Genomic DNA, 14,751 nt, shown 5'->3' on the forward strand with positions numbered 1-14,751 from the left:
AGTGATATGGCAAGATCTTTTCAATTAAAAACCCATTCATTTGGAACCAAAAACACCTGGCACCACTGCCCTTTTAGGTATCCTGGACGCCCGCAGTCTCTGAAGATTACAGTCAGTAACGGACACAATAGTTCCACTTCCACTGTAACCTGCCATTAAGTTTCCTTTATTTCTAAACACATGGCACTGTTAACATCATGCAGAATGACTAGTCAAGCCTGAATGTGAGGTGACAGCGCACATAGTAACTGCAGGTGGCGATTTGCACTGTAGCACAGGCATCAAAGGTGACAATGGTCTGATATAATTAACCTACCATACGGGATCGAGTGATCCCTGTCACACACATAACCAGAGACTCATGCACATCTGAGGAGAAGCACTTTGAATCAGCTCAAGAGTCGACTTAGGTGTTGCAAAAAGGAAATTCTTTGGAACATGCAGAGAATGCGTGTGTCCAGGGTAGCATAGGGATGTAAGACATCATCGTTTCCAGGAGACCCCTGAATAGGGAAGCTCAACAAAACTGATACCACATTCCGAAGATGCTCCCTGCTCCTTGGCCTATTCTGAGGAGCATAAAAGTACTCACTCGAGCATTGAACTGGGCTTCCATATTGATGACTAGATGGGTCTGCTCCCACTGTTTTGACACCTCCAATCCAGACAAAACTTCTCAGGCTGGCTGGATGAATACCCTTTTGAACCAATAGGTGATCTGTGCCCTGGGCCAACAGTAGAATACCATCCAAATAATGATGGATGCAAAGCACCCTGTTTCCTCAGAGGGGCTACACATGGATTAGGACCTTCATAAAGGTCATCTGTGAGGTGGAGAGCCATGAAGGAAAGTATGCAAACTGGAATTGTCAATGCCCCTCTGAGACTGTTTCTTTAAACTCAACACCAGTTGAATCTTCAGCCTTCTTCATACAGACACAGAAGAGAATAAAGTCTGTGAGGGAGGACTTGGAATCAATGCCCTTTGCAGTGATATTATTGATGTACTGAAAGAGGACATCCACCTCTTGAGCAGAAAATGTTATTGTGGCATGGATGAAGAATAATTCTAGAGGGCGATGTTTGAACCACCAAAAGTAACCGAGTTTTACCATAGAAGGCACCCATGGATCTCAAAAAAGGGCTTTACCATCTGTGAGGCGAATCATCCACACTAGCCTGGGGAGGGGGTCCTCTCAACAAAACTCCTGTAAGGGTTGAAAGGAACAAATGGACCATGGCTGTTCTTTCTTCAGAAAGCTGCCTTTGCACACTCTTCCACCAGCTCTTGAGGTTTCTCATTCTGGCGAAATAGTCTTGAAATGTAAAGTGGGCCAAACTAGCCGAGAAAACTCACCTGAGCCTTGACCTCCTATGAACAGGAAGGCCAGGCTAACCATTGACAGCTCTTGAAATAGTGTAGGGATGCTGATTGGTATACAGAGCTGCCTGTCAAACATGAGCATTAAGGCTTGTTTGCATGTGCAGATAACATAGCTGCTCCTCTGAAAAGTGATCCCATGTAGTCACTTTTCATATAACATTTAACAGTTTGTTTAGTATTGTCCAAATCTTTGCGGTGAAGTGCAGTGCTGTAATGTGTTCCTGCAATGCATATTAAGTGTGTTAGCATGTGGCAGTGCCATGATCTTCAACAGAGAAGTGGCGGTTTCCTCATGGATACGGTATCATTTTGCAGCTGCTTACAAATGAAAAAGTTCATACTACTATTGCCACTCCTCTTGAAACAACCTTTTCATCCTTCCATTCTTCGGGGAGAATGGAAGACTGTGCCTTGAAAACGTGAAGTATGTTCTGACTTCGAAAGGTAGTCATCTGGGTAGCTTTTTCAAGGATGATTTACCTTCTTCTACCTCTGGTGAAGCCAGGTGTAAGGCAAAAATGAATGGCTTGGATAAAGGTGCCTCCAGAGCCAGTAATAAAGATGGCTATGATGGGCTTGGGGCCTCCTTGGTAAGGAGGGCCAACTGTGGTGGCCTGTACTCCTGTGCAGGGCTGCATCCTTGACATTGTGCCCGGAGTTTGCTGGCATAAATGGTTGGGCAACTCAAATGTTCATTAAAGTGTTACTAAACCCACAACAGTAAAATTAGTCTGTATATGCAGTAAAGCATGCTTGTTATACTCACGGTGGAACCTAAGGGGTTAGTCCTCTGCATTGCGCAAAAAGGCTTTCTTCTCTGACCCTGCTCTTGTTGAAATGACCACCTGATACAGACTGAACCCATGGTCACATGCATATGCTCAGTTTGGTGTATTGCTAGAGAGGTCTTTTTTTTTTTTTGGAAGGGTGCATGTGATCTGGACAGAGCTGATTGGCTCTGTGCTGAAAGAGGGTCAGAGGTTTCACATCCCCCTACAGCAGAAATAAAACTTCTACAAGCTTTAACCAGTGCTCAGCTGGACACTGATAGAAATCACAAGACTGCTCTAAATACTGATGAGAAAAGGAATTCAGCAGTTTAGATTTACTAAAATAATTATAATCATATTTCCATCTTGTGTGTACTGTGGGAGATCAGATATAGTGAATGCAGGGTCCGGGATTTAGTAACTTTAACTACTTGTCCATGAAAGACTATAACTTGCTGGCTCCAAGCCTCCGTTGTCAAAGAGATTTCAGCAATATCATCAGATATGTTATCTGGTATTAGGTCCATGCCGCAGGCTCAGCACTTTTTACCCTTTGTAACTCTTGGAGCTCAGGGAAGCAGAGATGCCAACACTCACTGGGAACTTTATATGCATCCTAGGTGAGACCTGCGGGGGTGGAAGAGCCATTGGACTTGTCCTGCCATGGCAATGCTATTTTAGCTTGACTTTAAGCAAGAGCGAGCTGGGTTGTACCAGAAGATGAAGGCCACACTCCTGGAAACGCACTTTTTCCTCTTACTTACCACACTGATGGTCCCTACCTGAGCACATGGGAGGTCTTGGTTATGGGACAGAGGGCTCATGTTGGAGCAAGGATGTCAGCACTGCACAGAAAGTAAAATTAAAGACTCAGAGAAAGAAGCAAATAGATCATGGTCATGTGCCTGAATCATCCCCCCTCATTCTTCTGTAGTATAAGCAAGGAAAAACAGAAGATGTTTCTAGCGCAAACCCACCTTGCACATACATGAACCTGGACATGCCTTGACAAATATGGCCACCACAAGAGGCCCTCTGCAGTGTATGTGTGGATGCCATAGCCAGCCATGAGACCAGAGACAGCCACAAACCACAGAACGGATCATGTACACACACTGGTCACAGGCGAAAGGAAAAAACTGCTGACAAAAAAACAAAAAAAAAAGAGTGGGCAAATATTGCCAAGTCAAGATGTGCCATGCTGATAGACACATACCCAAAAAGACTGAGTGCTGCAGTAAAATCAAAAGGTGCTTCAACAAAGTATTAGTTTAAGGGTGTGTACACTTATGCAACCATATTATTTTAGTTTTTAATTTTTACTTCCCTCCACCTAAAAGATTTCAGTTTGTTGTTCAACTGAGTTGTAGTTTGTAGGTCACATTAAAGGTGGAAAAAGATCTGAAATTATTTATCTTTGTCTCATTTTTGTACATCACAGAAACCTGACATTTTAACAGGGGTGTGTAGCCTTTTTATATCCACTGTATATGCACGTAGGCATGCTGTGGATATTATCCATTCAGAGCATCTTCATGGTGCTGCCCTTACAGTGCCTTGAAAAAGTAATCCATACCCCTTGTAATTTTCCACATTTTGTCATGTTACAGCCAAAAACGTAAATGTATTTTATTGGGATTTTATGTGATAGACCAACACAAAAAGTCACTTATTTGTGAAGTAATGCGGATGACTTAATATTGAGACTCAGAGTTATAGTACCTGAGATTTTTCATCTGACAAGAGGATTACTGACAAGTTGAATTTTAGCAATACTGATTTGTAGATATAAACTGGCAATTATACTGAATGTAAATAAGAGGTCCTATAGCACCTTGGGCTAATTACTCTGGATATTTATGTATCCCCTACCCCCCCACAAATTTTACAATGCAACAATTCTTTTTAGATTAACAGTCAGAGGTAGCAGTGCCTTAGATCGGGGAATCCCTGTTTTCAAAATAAAGGGTCAGTTCACTGTCCTCCAGATTTATGGGAGCCAGACTGTGACCAGTAGGGGAAGAAAATGCCTAGCATCAGTGGTTAATAGGAATAGACAATGCCTCAGGCTTGGTGGTCAATGGGAGTAAAAAAAAAAAAAAGAAAAAAGGCCTCAGGGTTGGTCAGTGGAAGTAAAAAAAATTACTTAGTGGCTGTTGTCAGTGGGAGGAGGAATAATGCAACATCATTGGTGTCAGTAAAATAGTGCCCCATTATTGGTGGATATGCTAAAAGATCCCCAACATTGCACATCTAGCAAAGCCATTAGTAAACAGTTGAAAGCAGCCTCAGCCAACTTCATTCATTGCCATGTGTGGCTCAAGCTGCTTTCATCTGTTAACTAATGGCTTTGCTAGATGTGCGGTGTTTGGGATCTTTCTGTATGCAAATTCACACTATGTGAGGAGTGTAGACGGACTCCTGCCCAGCCAGCACCCATTGCAGAAATCACCGGATGGATTTACATGAGCTTGAGCTGAAACCTAAAGTTTTATGAGGCCCCATTATTGGTGTTAGTGGGAGGAACAGTGTCCCATTATTGGTGTCAGTGTGAGGAATAGTGTCCATCATGGGTATCACTGGGATGAATACTGCTCCATCATAGGTATCAGTAAGAGGAATAATGCCCCATCCTTGGTGGCAATAGAAGGAAAAGCATTCCATCATTGGTATCAGTTGCAGGAATAGGGCTCCATTGTTGGTATCAGTGAGAGGATTATTGCCCTATCATTTGTGTCAGTTGGGAGACTCATGCCCCAATGATGGTGTCAGTGGAAAGAATAGTGCCTCACCAGTGGTGTTCATGGGAAGAATTATGCCCCATCATATGTGTCAGTGGAAGGAGTTGTTGGTAACAATGGGGGGAGTAGTGCCCCACATAATGTCAGTGATAGCAACAACTCACTAAGAGTCAGTTAAAGGGAAGCAACGGGTCACATCGGCCAGCAATCATGCTTAGATCTCACACTGCTGATATATATTTATGAGGCTGTAGGCACAGGAGAGCATAGGCACACTCAAACACTGTTTTTAAAGAGAAATTCAAGCCAAAGGTAGATTTTTCTGGGTACTGCTTAGAAACAATTAACATTTGTAGACATTTCTATAAAATAGCAAAATCGGCATTCTTTTAGTTTGGTTCCTTTTCATTAAGTCCAAAGAGCAATGTTGGAATACAAACTGCTTTACCCTGTAGATTGTTTTTTTAGAGTGAAATAAATAAAACATAATTCCGATTGGTTACTCTTGGGTCACTGTGCTCTTCCTTATTGTGCAGGCATGATAATTTATATTGGTAAAGGACTTAAATAAATCCTAAAAGGATAAAGTTATTTGCAGACCCAGTTTCTATCTGAGAAATATGTCTGTAATCCTGTACAGAGTGTAATTTCCTGCAGAGGATGAAAGAGCTGAGCCCTGCCAGTTGTCATGTGACCTTGCTGTGATTAGCCCCTGCTGATTGCTGGCCAGATAGAAGGGGGATGATTTGTGAAAAGAACATGGAACACTGACAAGAATCTGCAGGCCAGAGAAACAAAAAGAAGCACCTGTGAGTATCCTGGTATTGTAGAGAGCATTGATAACAATGGGGCTGAAATATAAAGGTGTAGGAAAGAAAAATGTGATTGTAGCCTATGGAACTCTTTTTATCGGAACGTTTTTATTGTGCTGGTGTTGAGGATCGCGCTTTGTGCCAGCAGCAATGGGCAGCCTTGTCAGTTCACCATTTTCATCTAATTCATTAATTCATCTAGAAAGTGGCCCTGACACCAAGCTACAACACACCTGCACTGCTGAAAGTAGTTTCAACCAGAAAGCTATTTGGGCAACACAGATCATACTTTCAAAATGTTTTTTTTCTTTCAATAGAACCTGAACTGACAGAAATGAGTAGGCTGCCATTGCTGATCTCCTTCTGAAAATGCTTGATGCCTTGTTGCCTGGCTTTAAAGATTTCTGCGTAAAGGCAAAACTACTAAAAACCAGAATGGCAGGCTTTAAAGCGGAGCTCCACCCAAAAGAGGAAGTTCCGCTTTAAGCCTTTGTCCCCCGCTCCCCATTAAAGATTGACAGGTACCCACTCCCACTGCAATCGCCTAAGGCGATTGGAAGTTGTTCTCCCTATAGTCTTCTGGGACACGTGACAGGAAAAGACTACGGGACCATTCACAAAGTGTAGCGCTACTCGCGCATGCGCGGTGGGCACCCATAAGTTGTCACAGCTGGGTGTTCACACAGAAGATGCCAACCTGAGGGAGAGAAGATGGCCGGTGAAATCAGTCATGGTGAGGTCCGCTGGACTGAGGGACAGGTAAGTATCTATATTTTAGCAGCTTTTCGTAGCTTTTTATTTTTGTTTATTCAATGGAACTCCGCTTTAAGACAGTTCTCTGTGAAAATCACAAAGCTTTTCAGATGCTGCTATTTATATTTTTTATAGAAATATATATTGCCTGTTTTAGCACACAGGTGCCACAACTCCCAATAATATGCATAGAAAGGAGCAGGGCCCTCCTAACCCTTTTGTATTGAACTGTATCATTGCTGTATTGTTTTCCCTTATATTGTAAAGCGCTGAGCAAACTGTTGGCAATATATAAATCCTGTATAATAATAATAGATAAAGGTAATTCTTGTAGACAAAATATGCAATGTTGCCATCTGCAGGTTAGGAAGGGGCACTGCATGCCAACTGAATAATCTTAAATCAAAATAAAACTACAAATCTAAAATGTAGTGTTATATCGCAGTGGTTTTTAGAACTATATATTGTTGTTTAAGAAAACTAAATCTTTGAATTCCAGGGCAGCTGAAGTTTGCAGTCACAATGGCTCTGCTTGGGACCAAACTCCATAGAAACTTGGCAGTCCTCAGCTGTGTGTATACTATCCTCTTCACTCTACTCCTCTTCCTTGCGGGATTCGTATGCGTGTTTGTATACATCTACACTTCACATCTGCTATATAGCTGGTAGTGATGTTACATCATGTTATTCCTTTGTCTATGTAGATGTTCTTTAAAAATAATAAACACTCAGTACGTCCTCTTTATGATGTCTTAAGCAACTCATTAAGCTGACCTGTAAGCTAATTACAATGAAAACAGCATGACATTTTGGAATTCATCCTGTGAAGCTTGAAGTGTTAATGAACTCCAAAAAAGCTAAAGAGCAAGCAATCACTGCATAAAAATGTCAACTACTATGTACAAAAAACAAACAACTGATATGTATTTCTGATCTGAGACTTAACACTGCCCGCTGCGCAAGGCTGTATAGTGCAGATCTGGGATAATACACACAAACACACACACATATATATATATATATATATATATATATATACACAAAGATATTTCTGCAATTTAGACATCAGCATTTTATGGATAGATTGCTTACTGTTTTCATGCCGAACTGTTATGCCTAAAAGGAGGATAAGGGGTTACACAATTATGTTCAGTCCTATCTCTATATATGCATATACAGTCAGGTCCATAAATATTGGGACATCGACACAATTCTAACATTTTTGGCTCTATACACCACCACAATGGATTTGAAATGAAACAAACAAGATATGCTTTAACTGCAGACTGTCAGCTTTAATTTGAGGGTATTTACATCCAAATCAGGTGAACGGTGTAGGAATTACAACAGCTTGCATATGTGCCTCCCACTTATTAAGGAACCAAAAGTAATGGGACAGAATAATAATCATAAATCAAACTTTCACTTTTTAAATACTTGGTTGCAAATCCTTTGCAGTCAATTACAGCCTGAAGTCTGGAACGCATAGACATCACCAGACGCTGGGTTTCATCCCTGGTGATGCTCTGCCAGGCCTCTACTGCAACTGTCTTCAGTTCCTGCTTGTTCTTGGGGCATTTTCCCTTCAGTTTTGTCTTCAGCAAGTGAAATGCATGCTCAATCGGATTCAGGTCAGGTGATTGACTTGGCCATTGCAGAACATTCCACTTCTTCCCCTTAAAAAACTCTTTGGTTGCTTTTGCAGTATGCTTTGGGTCATTGTCCATCTGTACTGTGAAGCAGCGTCCAATGAGTTGTGAAGCATTTGGCTGAATATGAGCAGATAATATTGCCCAAAACACTTCAGAATTCATCCTGCTGCTTTTGTCAGCAGTCACATCATCAATAAATACAAGAGAACCAGTTCCATTGGCAACCATACATGCCCACGCCATGACACTACCACCACCATGCTTCACTGATAAGGTGGTATGCTTAGGATCATGAGCAGTTCCTTTCCTTCTCCATACTCTTCTCTTCCCATCACTCTGGTACAAGTTGATCTTGGTCTCATCTGTCCATAGGATGTTGTTCCAGAACTTTGAAGGCTTTTTTAGATGTTGTTTGGCAAACTCTAATCTGGCCTTCCTGTTTTTGAGGCTCACCAATGGTGTACATCTTGTGGTGAACCCTCTGTATTCACTCTGGTGAAGTCTTCTCTTGATTGTTGACTTTGACACACATACACCTACCTCCTGGAGAGTGTTCTTGATCTGGCCAACTGTTGTGAAGGGTGTTTTCTTCACCAGGGAAAGAATTCTTCGCTCATCCACCACAGTTTTCCGTGGTCTTCCGGGTCTTTTGGTGTTGCTGAGCTCACCGGTGCGTTCCTTCTTTTTAAGAATGTTCCAAACAGTTGTTTTGGCCACGCCTAATGTTTTTGCTATCTCTCTGATGGGTTTGTTTTGTTTTTTCAGCCTAATGATGGCTTGCTTCACTGATAGTGACAGCTCTTTGGATCTCATCTTGAGAGTTGACAGCAACAGATTCCAAATGCAAATAGCACACTTGAAATGAACTCTGGACCTTTTATCTGCTCATTGTAATTGGGATGAGGAAATAACACACACCTGGCCATGGAACGGCTGAGAAGCCAATTGTCCCATTACTTTTGGTCCCTTAATAAGTGGGAGGCACATATGCAAACTGTTGTAATTCCTACACCGTTCACCTGATTTGGATGTAAATACCCTCAAATTAAAGCTGACAGTCTGCAGTTAAAGCACATCTTGTTTGTTTAATTTCCAATCCATTGTGGTGGTGTATAGAGCCAAAAATGTTAGAATTGTGTCGATGTCCCAATATTTATGGACCTGACTGTACACTTTCCCTTTTTACGCCTAATACATTTCATGGTATTACCAATTCTCTTAATTTCATGTATTTCCTACCTGATCATGTTTTAGGTTATTGCTGCCATCCTACGTCATATACTGTATCTTACTAACCCCATTCATTATTACACAGTTCATGGTGCTCATCTCACATTCTACCCCTCCCTGCATCTATACAATATTATGCAGTTCACTATGGACATCCAATGTCACACACTTCAGCACTCCCATCCACTGTCAAAGTCCTATATACTGTACTTTTCCCAATTTATGTAGCTTACCAAACCATCCAATGACACATTGTCCAATATATGCAACCCACACACTTTAAAAAGATGTTCATTTAAATTTGGTTTACAGAAAAAAAAAACCCTAACCCCATACAACAGCACCAAAATTAAAAATTTGCAGTAGTGCATTTCCACAGTATTGCAAATGTAGATATAACGTGGAAGGGCTATGCAGAGCACAGCTAACCACATACCTTGCTTTACCCATAACATGCCACACTTTGCCTTCAACATTACATACTCTAGTGGTTGGGACCATACTTCTTTTTCTCATTACACATACAATGAAGTTGTAAATGCAGCAGTCTTGAAAACATCATCTCTCACACACAGTTAAAAGGTTTGCAGCAGTTGGTTTACAGTACATTTGTAAGAGAAAGATGAGAAAAACAGATGCTTAGTACAATAACTATATGTATAGAAGGAACCACAGCAAGCACACATTTTTGGGATTCCACAATTGTTCATTAATTCCACCTTCATCGGCTAGTTGTATTAAACTGGTCAAAATAAGCACCGGTTGGCACATTAGTGAAGACCTCATTGTTGAAGTAATTTTTCCTGGGAGAAAAAAAAAAAAAAGAAAAGATGGTTAAAGCGACATTAAACCCAAAAGCGAACATTTATTATGATGTCACTTACCAATTCTTTGTTGTGATGGCTGCATTTGTTTTCTATTTTAGGCTTTCTTTCGTTTTCACCTGGTGATCCTGGCAGTAAGTCTGATTTTTCAAGAGAATAAGCTCTCCAATAAACTTCATCTAGAAGTGGGGGAACTCTCAAGAGAGGCCATATATTATGCAATTTTCTTTTCTTCAACCATGAGTTGAATTAAAGAAAATTGCTTGATTCCCCCATCAACACAAACGGATTGTGTTGATGAGGGAATCCCTCCTGCAGTGCTATTGTATTCTGCTTGCAAGGATCGCAGAGAGCCTTCCCTGCCAGCAGAAAACATGATCACTGCTAGCAGCTAAGACCGCCAACAGTGATCAGGCAATAAAAACCTATGAGGCTGGTTTTACTGAAGCTGACTGAGAGATCGACTCCAGTACAACTAGCCTGCCCATACATGTATTGAAATTCAGCAGGTTCCTGCTGAACTGGCCTAATTTCAATCCATCCATGGCCGGCTTTATACAGGAAGGTGCGTTACTGGCTAGATCACAAGGTGAAAAACAGATGGGGAAAAAACGAATGCAGCCTCCACATCAAATGACAGGCAAGTTGCAATAAATTTAGGGCTGCAACTAACAATTATATTCATAATTGAATAACTATTATTGAATCGATGTTTGGTGTATAATTTAGTTATGTAAAGTTAAAAAAAAAAAATATTCTTGAATATCTATATGCAGTGGTTAATATAAATAACCAGCTATATGGTTAGGGAACAAAATATCTAACTCATAATAGACAAAAGAGATGTATATACTATTAGAGGTGGAATCTGGTACATATTATCAGACTCAGAGATCACAATTGTTACTCCAATAAGAAAAAAAAAAAAAAAGTAAAAAAAGACCTAAAACACTGTTTTGCAGATTTTCAGACAGGATAGTAATATAATATTATCCCTTGTCATAGACAGGTAGCTTAATACAAGCTACCTGCTCCTGCTGTCACTTAAACCTGGTACACACATTCAGGTTTTTTGTTGTTCAACCCACCAGGTTGAACGGAAAAAAAAACATCCGTTGTCTCATTAGGAGCATGCCCTGACATTGTCAGGCATAAATACAAGCATGTGGGGGCCATACAAACTGCTGAGTACCATTTTGAGTTGCTGCAATGAAATATCAGCAAAATGGACTAGCCCGCTGCATCATTTTTTCACATGGATTTTCCGGGTGTCTTTGAATTCAGTCCTCTGTAGGTTGATAATTTTCATTTCCATCAAATGATAGGGCAACCTTACGTTCCACATTAACCAGTCCATATCAGTATTGATATCCAGCATAATATTTTTCCCCACTGAGATCTGATACGTTTTCAAAGTGTTCCTTTCCTTTTTTTGAGCAGTGTATATTAAAGTTATGGGTTTAATACTGCTTTAAATATTATTAGGCAATAAGGAATGGGTTTCTGGTTCTTTAATTAAGCAAGTTAACTGCAGAGAAGTTTGACCATGTACAGGAAGAGTTTAGTAAAAAAATGACAGGAGGACTAAAATGGGGAGTAATGTATAGGACTCATGTGTTCCTCACAGTACCATTTCCCTTGTCAGGGAGTGGAACTGCACTTACACATGCTTGTACAAGCTTCATAAGAGTGCGATGACTGAGCTGCATTTTGCTGCTGCAGAAAAATTGCATGAAAAAGAGGCCATGTGTGGTGCAATGGGATAGACCTCACAGCACTTTAATTTGTAGAACTATAAACTATCATCTAATATGAAAAAAATGCAGAGGATAGCTCATCCCTAACAGCTGTAGAGTTCAAGGCAGATACATACACTACACCCTGTTCCAAATTATATTTTTCTCATTTACCTAAATAATTGATGTAAATAACAGTCAGCATAATTCTCATGTTATCAACTATTAAGAGTACAATTCAAATTTTATTTAACAAACTTCCTAATGAGAACAGTATTTTTTTTAAACATAAACTTACAATGCACTGTTCCAAATTATTACGCACAGTAAGTTTCAAAACACTTTATAGGTTGTAAAGAACTGAAAATTGTCATCTGTTGTGTTTGCAGCATATTTATTGAAATCAAAAGCTATTTCAATCAAAACTTCTAAACAACATTTTAACTTTTTAAACATTTTAACAGGTCACGTTACATTTTAACATAGGACCCCTTATTTGATAGCAGCTTCCCAAGTCTTGCATCCATTGAACTTGTGAGTTTTTGGACAGTTTCTACTTGAATTTGTTTGCAAGATGTCAGAATAGCCTCCCAGAGCTGCTGTTTGGATGTAAACTGCGTCCCACCCTCATAGATCTTTTGCTTGAGGATGCTCCAAAGGATCTCAATAAGATTGAGGTCAGGGGAGGGTGGAGGCCAAACCATGATTTTCTCTCCTTTTATCCCCAGAGCAGCCATTGATGCAGAGGTATTCTTTGCAGCATGAGATGGTGCATTGTCGTGCATGAAGATGATTTTATTACGGAAAGCAGAGGTCATCTTTACACCTTCGGGGACCCTAAAGGGGCCGACCAGCTCTATTCCCATGAATCCGGCCCAAAACATGACTCCACCAACGCCTTGCTGACGTCGCAGCCTTTTTGGAACAGGGTGGCCGTCCACCAACCATCCACTACTCCATCCATTTGGACCATCCAGGGTTGCACGGCACTCATCAGTGAACAGGACTGTTTGAAAATTAGTCTTCATGTATTTTTCTGCCCAATGCAGCTGTTTCTGCGTGTGAGCATTGGTTAATGGTGGCAGAAAAGAAGGTTTATGCACAGTTGCAAGACTCTGGAGGACTCTACACCTTTATGTCCGTGGGACTCCAGAGGCACCAGCAGCTTCAAATATCTGTTTGCTGCTATGTAATGGTATTTTAGCAGCTGCTTTCTTGATCCAATGCATGGATCTGGCAGAAATCTTCCTCAATGTGCCTTTATCTGCACGAACCCGTCTGTGCTCTGAATCAGCCACAAATCTCTTAAGAGTGTGATGATCACTCTTAAGTTTTCGTGAAATATCTAATGTTTTCATACCTTGTCCAAGGCATTGAACTATTTCACTCTTTTCGGCAGCAGAGAGATCCTTTTTCTTCCCCATATTGCTTGAAAATGGTGCTCTGCTTAATAATGTGGAACACCCTCCTTTAGTAGTTTTTCCTTAAATTGGGTTCACCGGCCAATCTAATTATCACAGGTGTCCGAGATTGTTTTCAGTGATCAAAAGAGCCCTGAGACACAATATCATCCATGAGTTAAACTGAAAAACAAAATATTTAATCTTTGTGACACTTAAATAGAATTTGCATAATAATTTGGAACAGGGTGTATATAGAGAAACATTTGTGGGAACATGACTTTTACAGCTACATGAACTTGTTGAATATCCATTCCATAACAATCTGGTCAAACCATGTCTTTATTGAGCTGGCTTTGTGCAGAGGGGCACAATTATGCTGGAACAAAAAGGGCCTTCCCAAAACAATTACAACAAAAGGCTGAATGTGCACAACTGTTTAAAATGGTTTTGTAGGTTGTAGCATTAACTATATCCCTCACTGGAAACACCTGAACATGATTATTTTGAGGGATCTCTACATACTTTAGACCATTCAGGAAGTTGTGATTATCAGATGTCCACAAACTTTATTCTATATAGGGTAAATGGACAAACATCATTTGTTCTGCACTTTCCACGTTCAGTTTGCTCAAATTACGATGGTGATACTTACTGGGCTTTGTGGGCCTGTGCCAACTGCAGGTTGATGTGATCCTGCTCTTTACGCAGTTCCTTCTCCTGACGTTTTTGTTGTCTTTCAAGTAGCACCATGGCTCGGGCTTCTTGTGCCCTTCTGCGGTCCCACTCTGCCTGCCTTTGTCTCTCTTCTTCCTTCAGTCTCTGTAGAAAAAAAAAAAAAAAGCTTTGCTGTCAACAAATCAACATAAAGGAGCAAAATGGAAATTTTTTCTTGCACAAATGAAATTCTAACAGTGAATGTGGTTTTCATTCAGGAAATTCAATTAATTCAAAAATCAAATCCAATGAAACGTTGAATGACATGTGAAGTCTCTGATGATTTTATGAAATGAACTAATAAGATATTTCGTATGAAGGATTTCCGGCAGGAAGGGCCCCCCCCCACCTCCCCTAAATTTTTTAAACAGTATCTCTGGGGTTACAATGAATCTAACAACTAAAGTTTTTTTCTTTTTTTGTGGGATTGGGCCCACCTACATCAAGCTAACACTCTCTAATGTGGGCTGAAACATGGAAATGCAACCTTGCCCTGGAAATGTATTAAAAATAATGGTGAGGAATTGACTAAAACTGGAGCAGTTGTACACAGTAACTATGCAGCTTCTAACTTCAGCACATTTAATTAAGTTTTGAAAATGAAAGCTATAGGTTGATTGGTTACAATGCACGGCTGCTTCAGATTCTGTCTGCTCCAGTCCTAGTAAATTCCACTCAATGGGTTTCTGAGGTTTGGAGCTGGGCTTTGACATATGTTGGCTATTTTTTGTA

General features: G+C 40.5%; 1 protein-coding gene and 1 long non-coding RNA gene across 2 annotated transcripts in view; one reads left to right on the forward strand and one right to left on the reverse strand.

Annotated features, from left to right (window-relative positions):
* Positions 1 to 5,542: 5,542 nt before the first annotated feature.
* Positions 5,543 to 7,203, forward strand: LOC149459771 (uncharacterized). Its single transcript, XR_016313228.1, has 2 exons — positions 5,543 to 5,704; positions 6,960 to 7,203. It is a non-coding gene; the product is annotated as an uncharacterized LOC149459771 (long non-coding RNA).
* A 2,414-nt stretch (positions 7,204 to 9,617) lies between these two features.
* Positions 9,618 to 14,751, reverse strand: part of RIBC2 (RIB43A domain with coiled-coils 2) — a 41,433-nt gene continuing 36,299 nt past the window's right edge. The window contains exons 6-7 of the mRNA XM_089680768.1: positions 13,958 to 14,124; positions 9,618 to 10,145 (exon numbers count right to left, since the gene is read on the reverse strand). Of these exons, the coding sequence (XP_089536894.1) occupies positions 10,064 to 10,145; positions 13,958 to 14,124 (249 nt within the window). The 3' untranslated portion in view covers positions 9,618 to 10,063. The remainder of the gene's footprint in view (positions 10,146 to 13,957; positions 14,125 to 14,751) is intronic.

Source organism: Staurois parvus, unplaced genomic scaffold (genome assembly GCF_062004578.1).
Source record: "Staurois parvus isolate SC_StPar_1 unplaced genomic scaffold, SC_StPar_1.0 ptg000249l, whole genome shotgun sequence".
Taxonomy (NCBI): Eukaryota; Metazoa; Chordata; class Amphibia; order Anura; family Ranidae; genus Staurois; species Staurois parvus.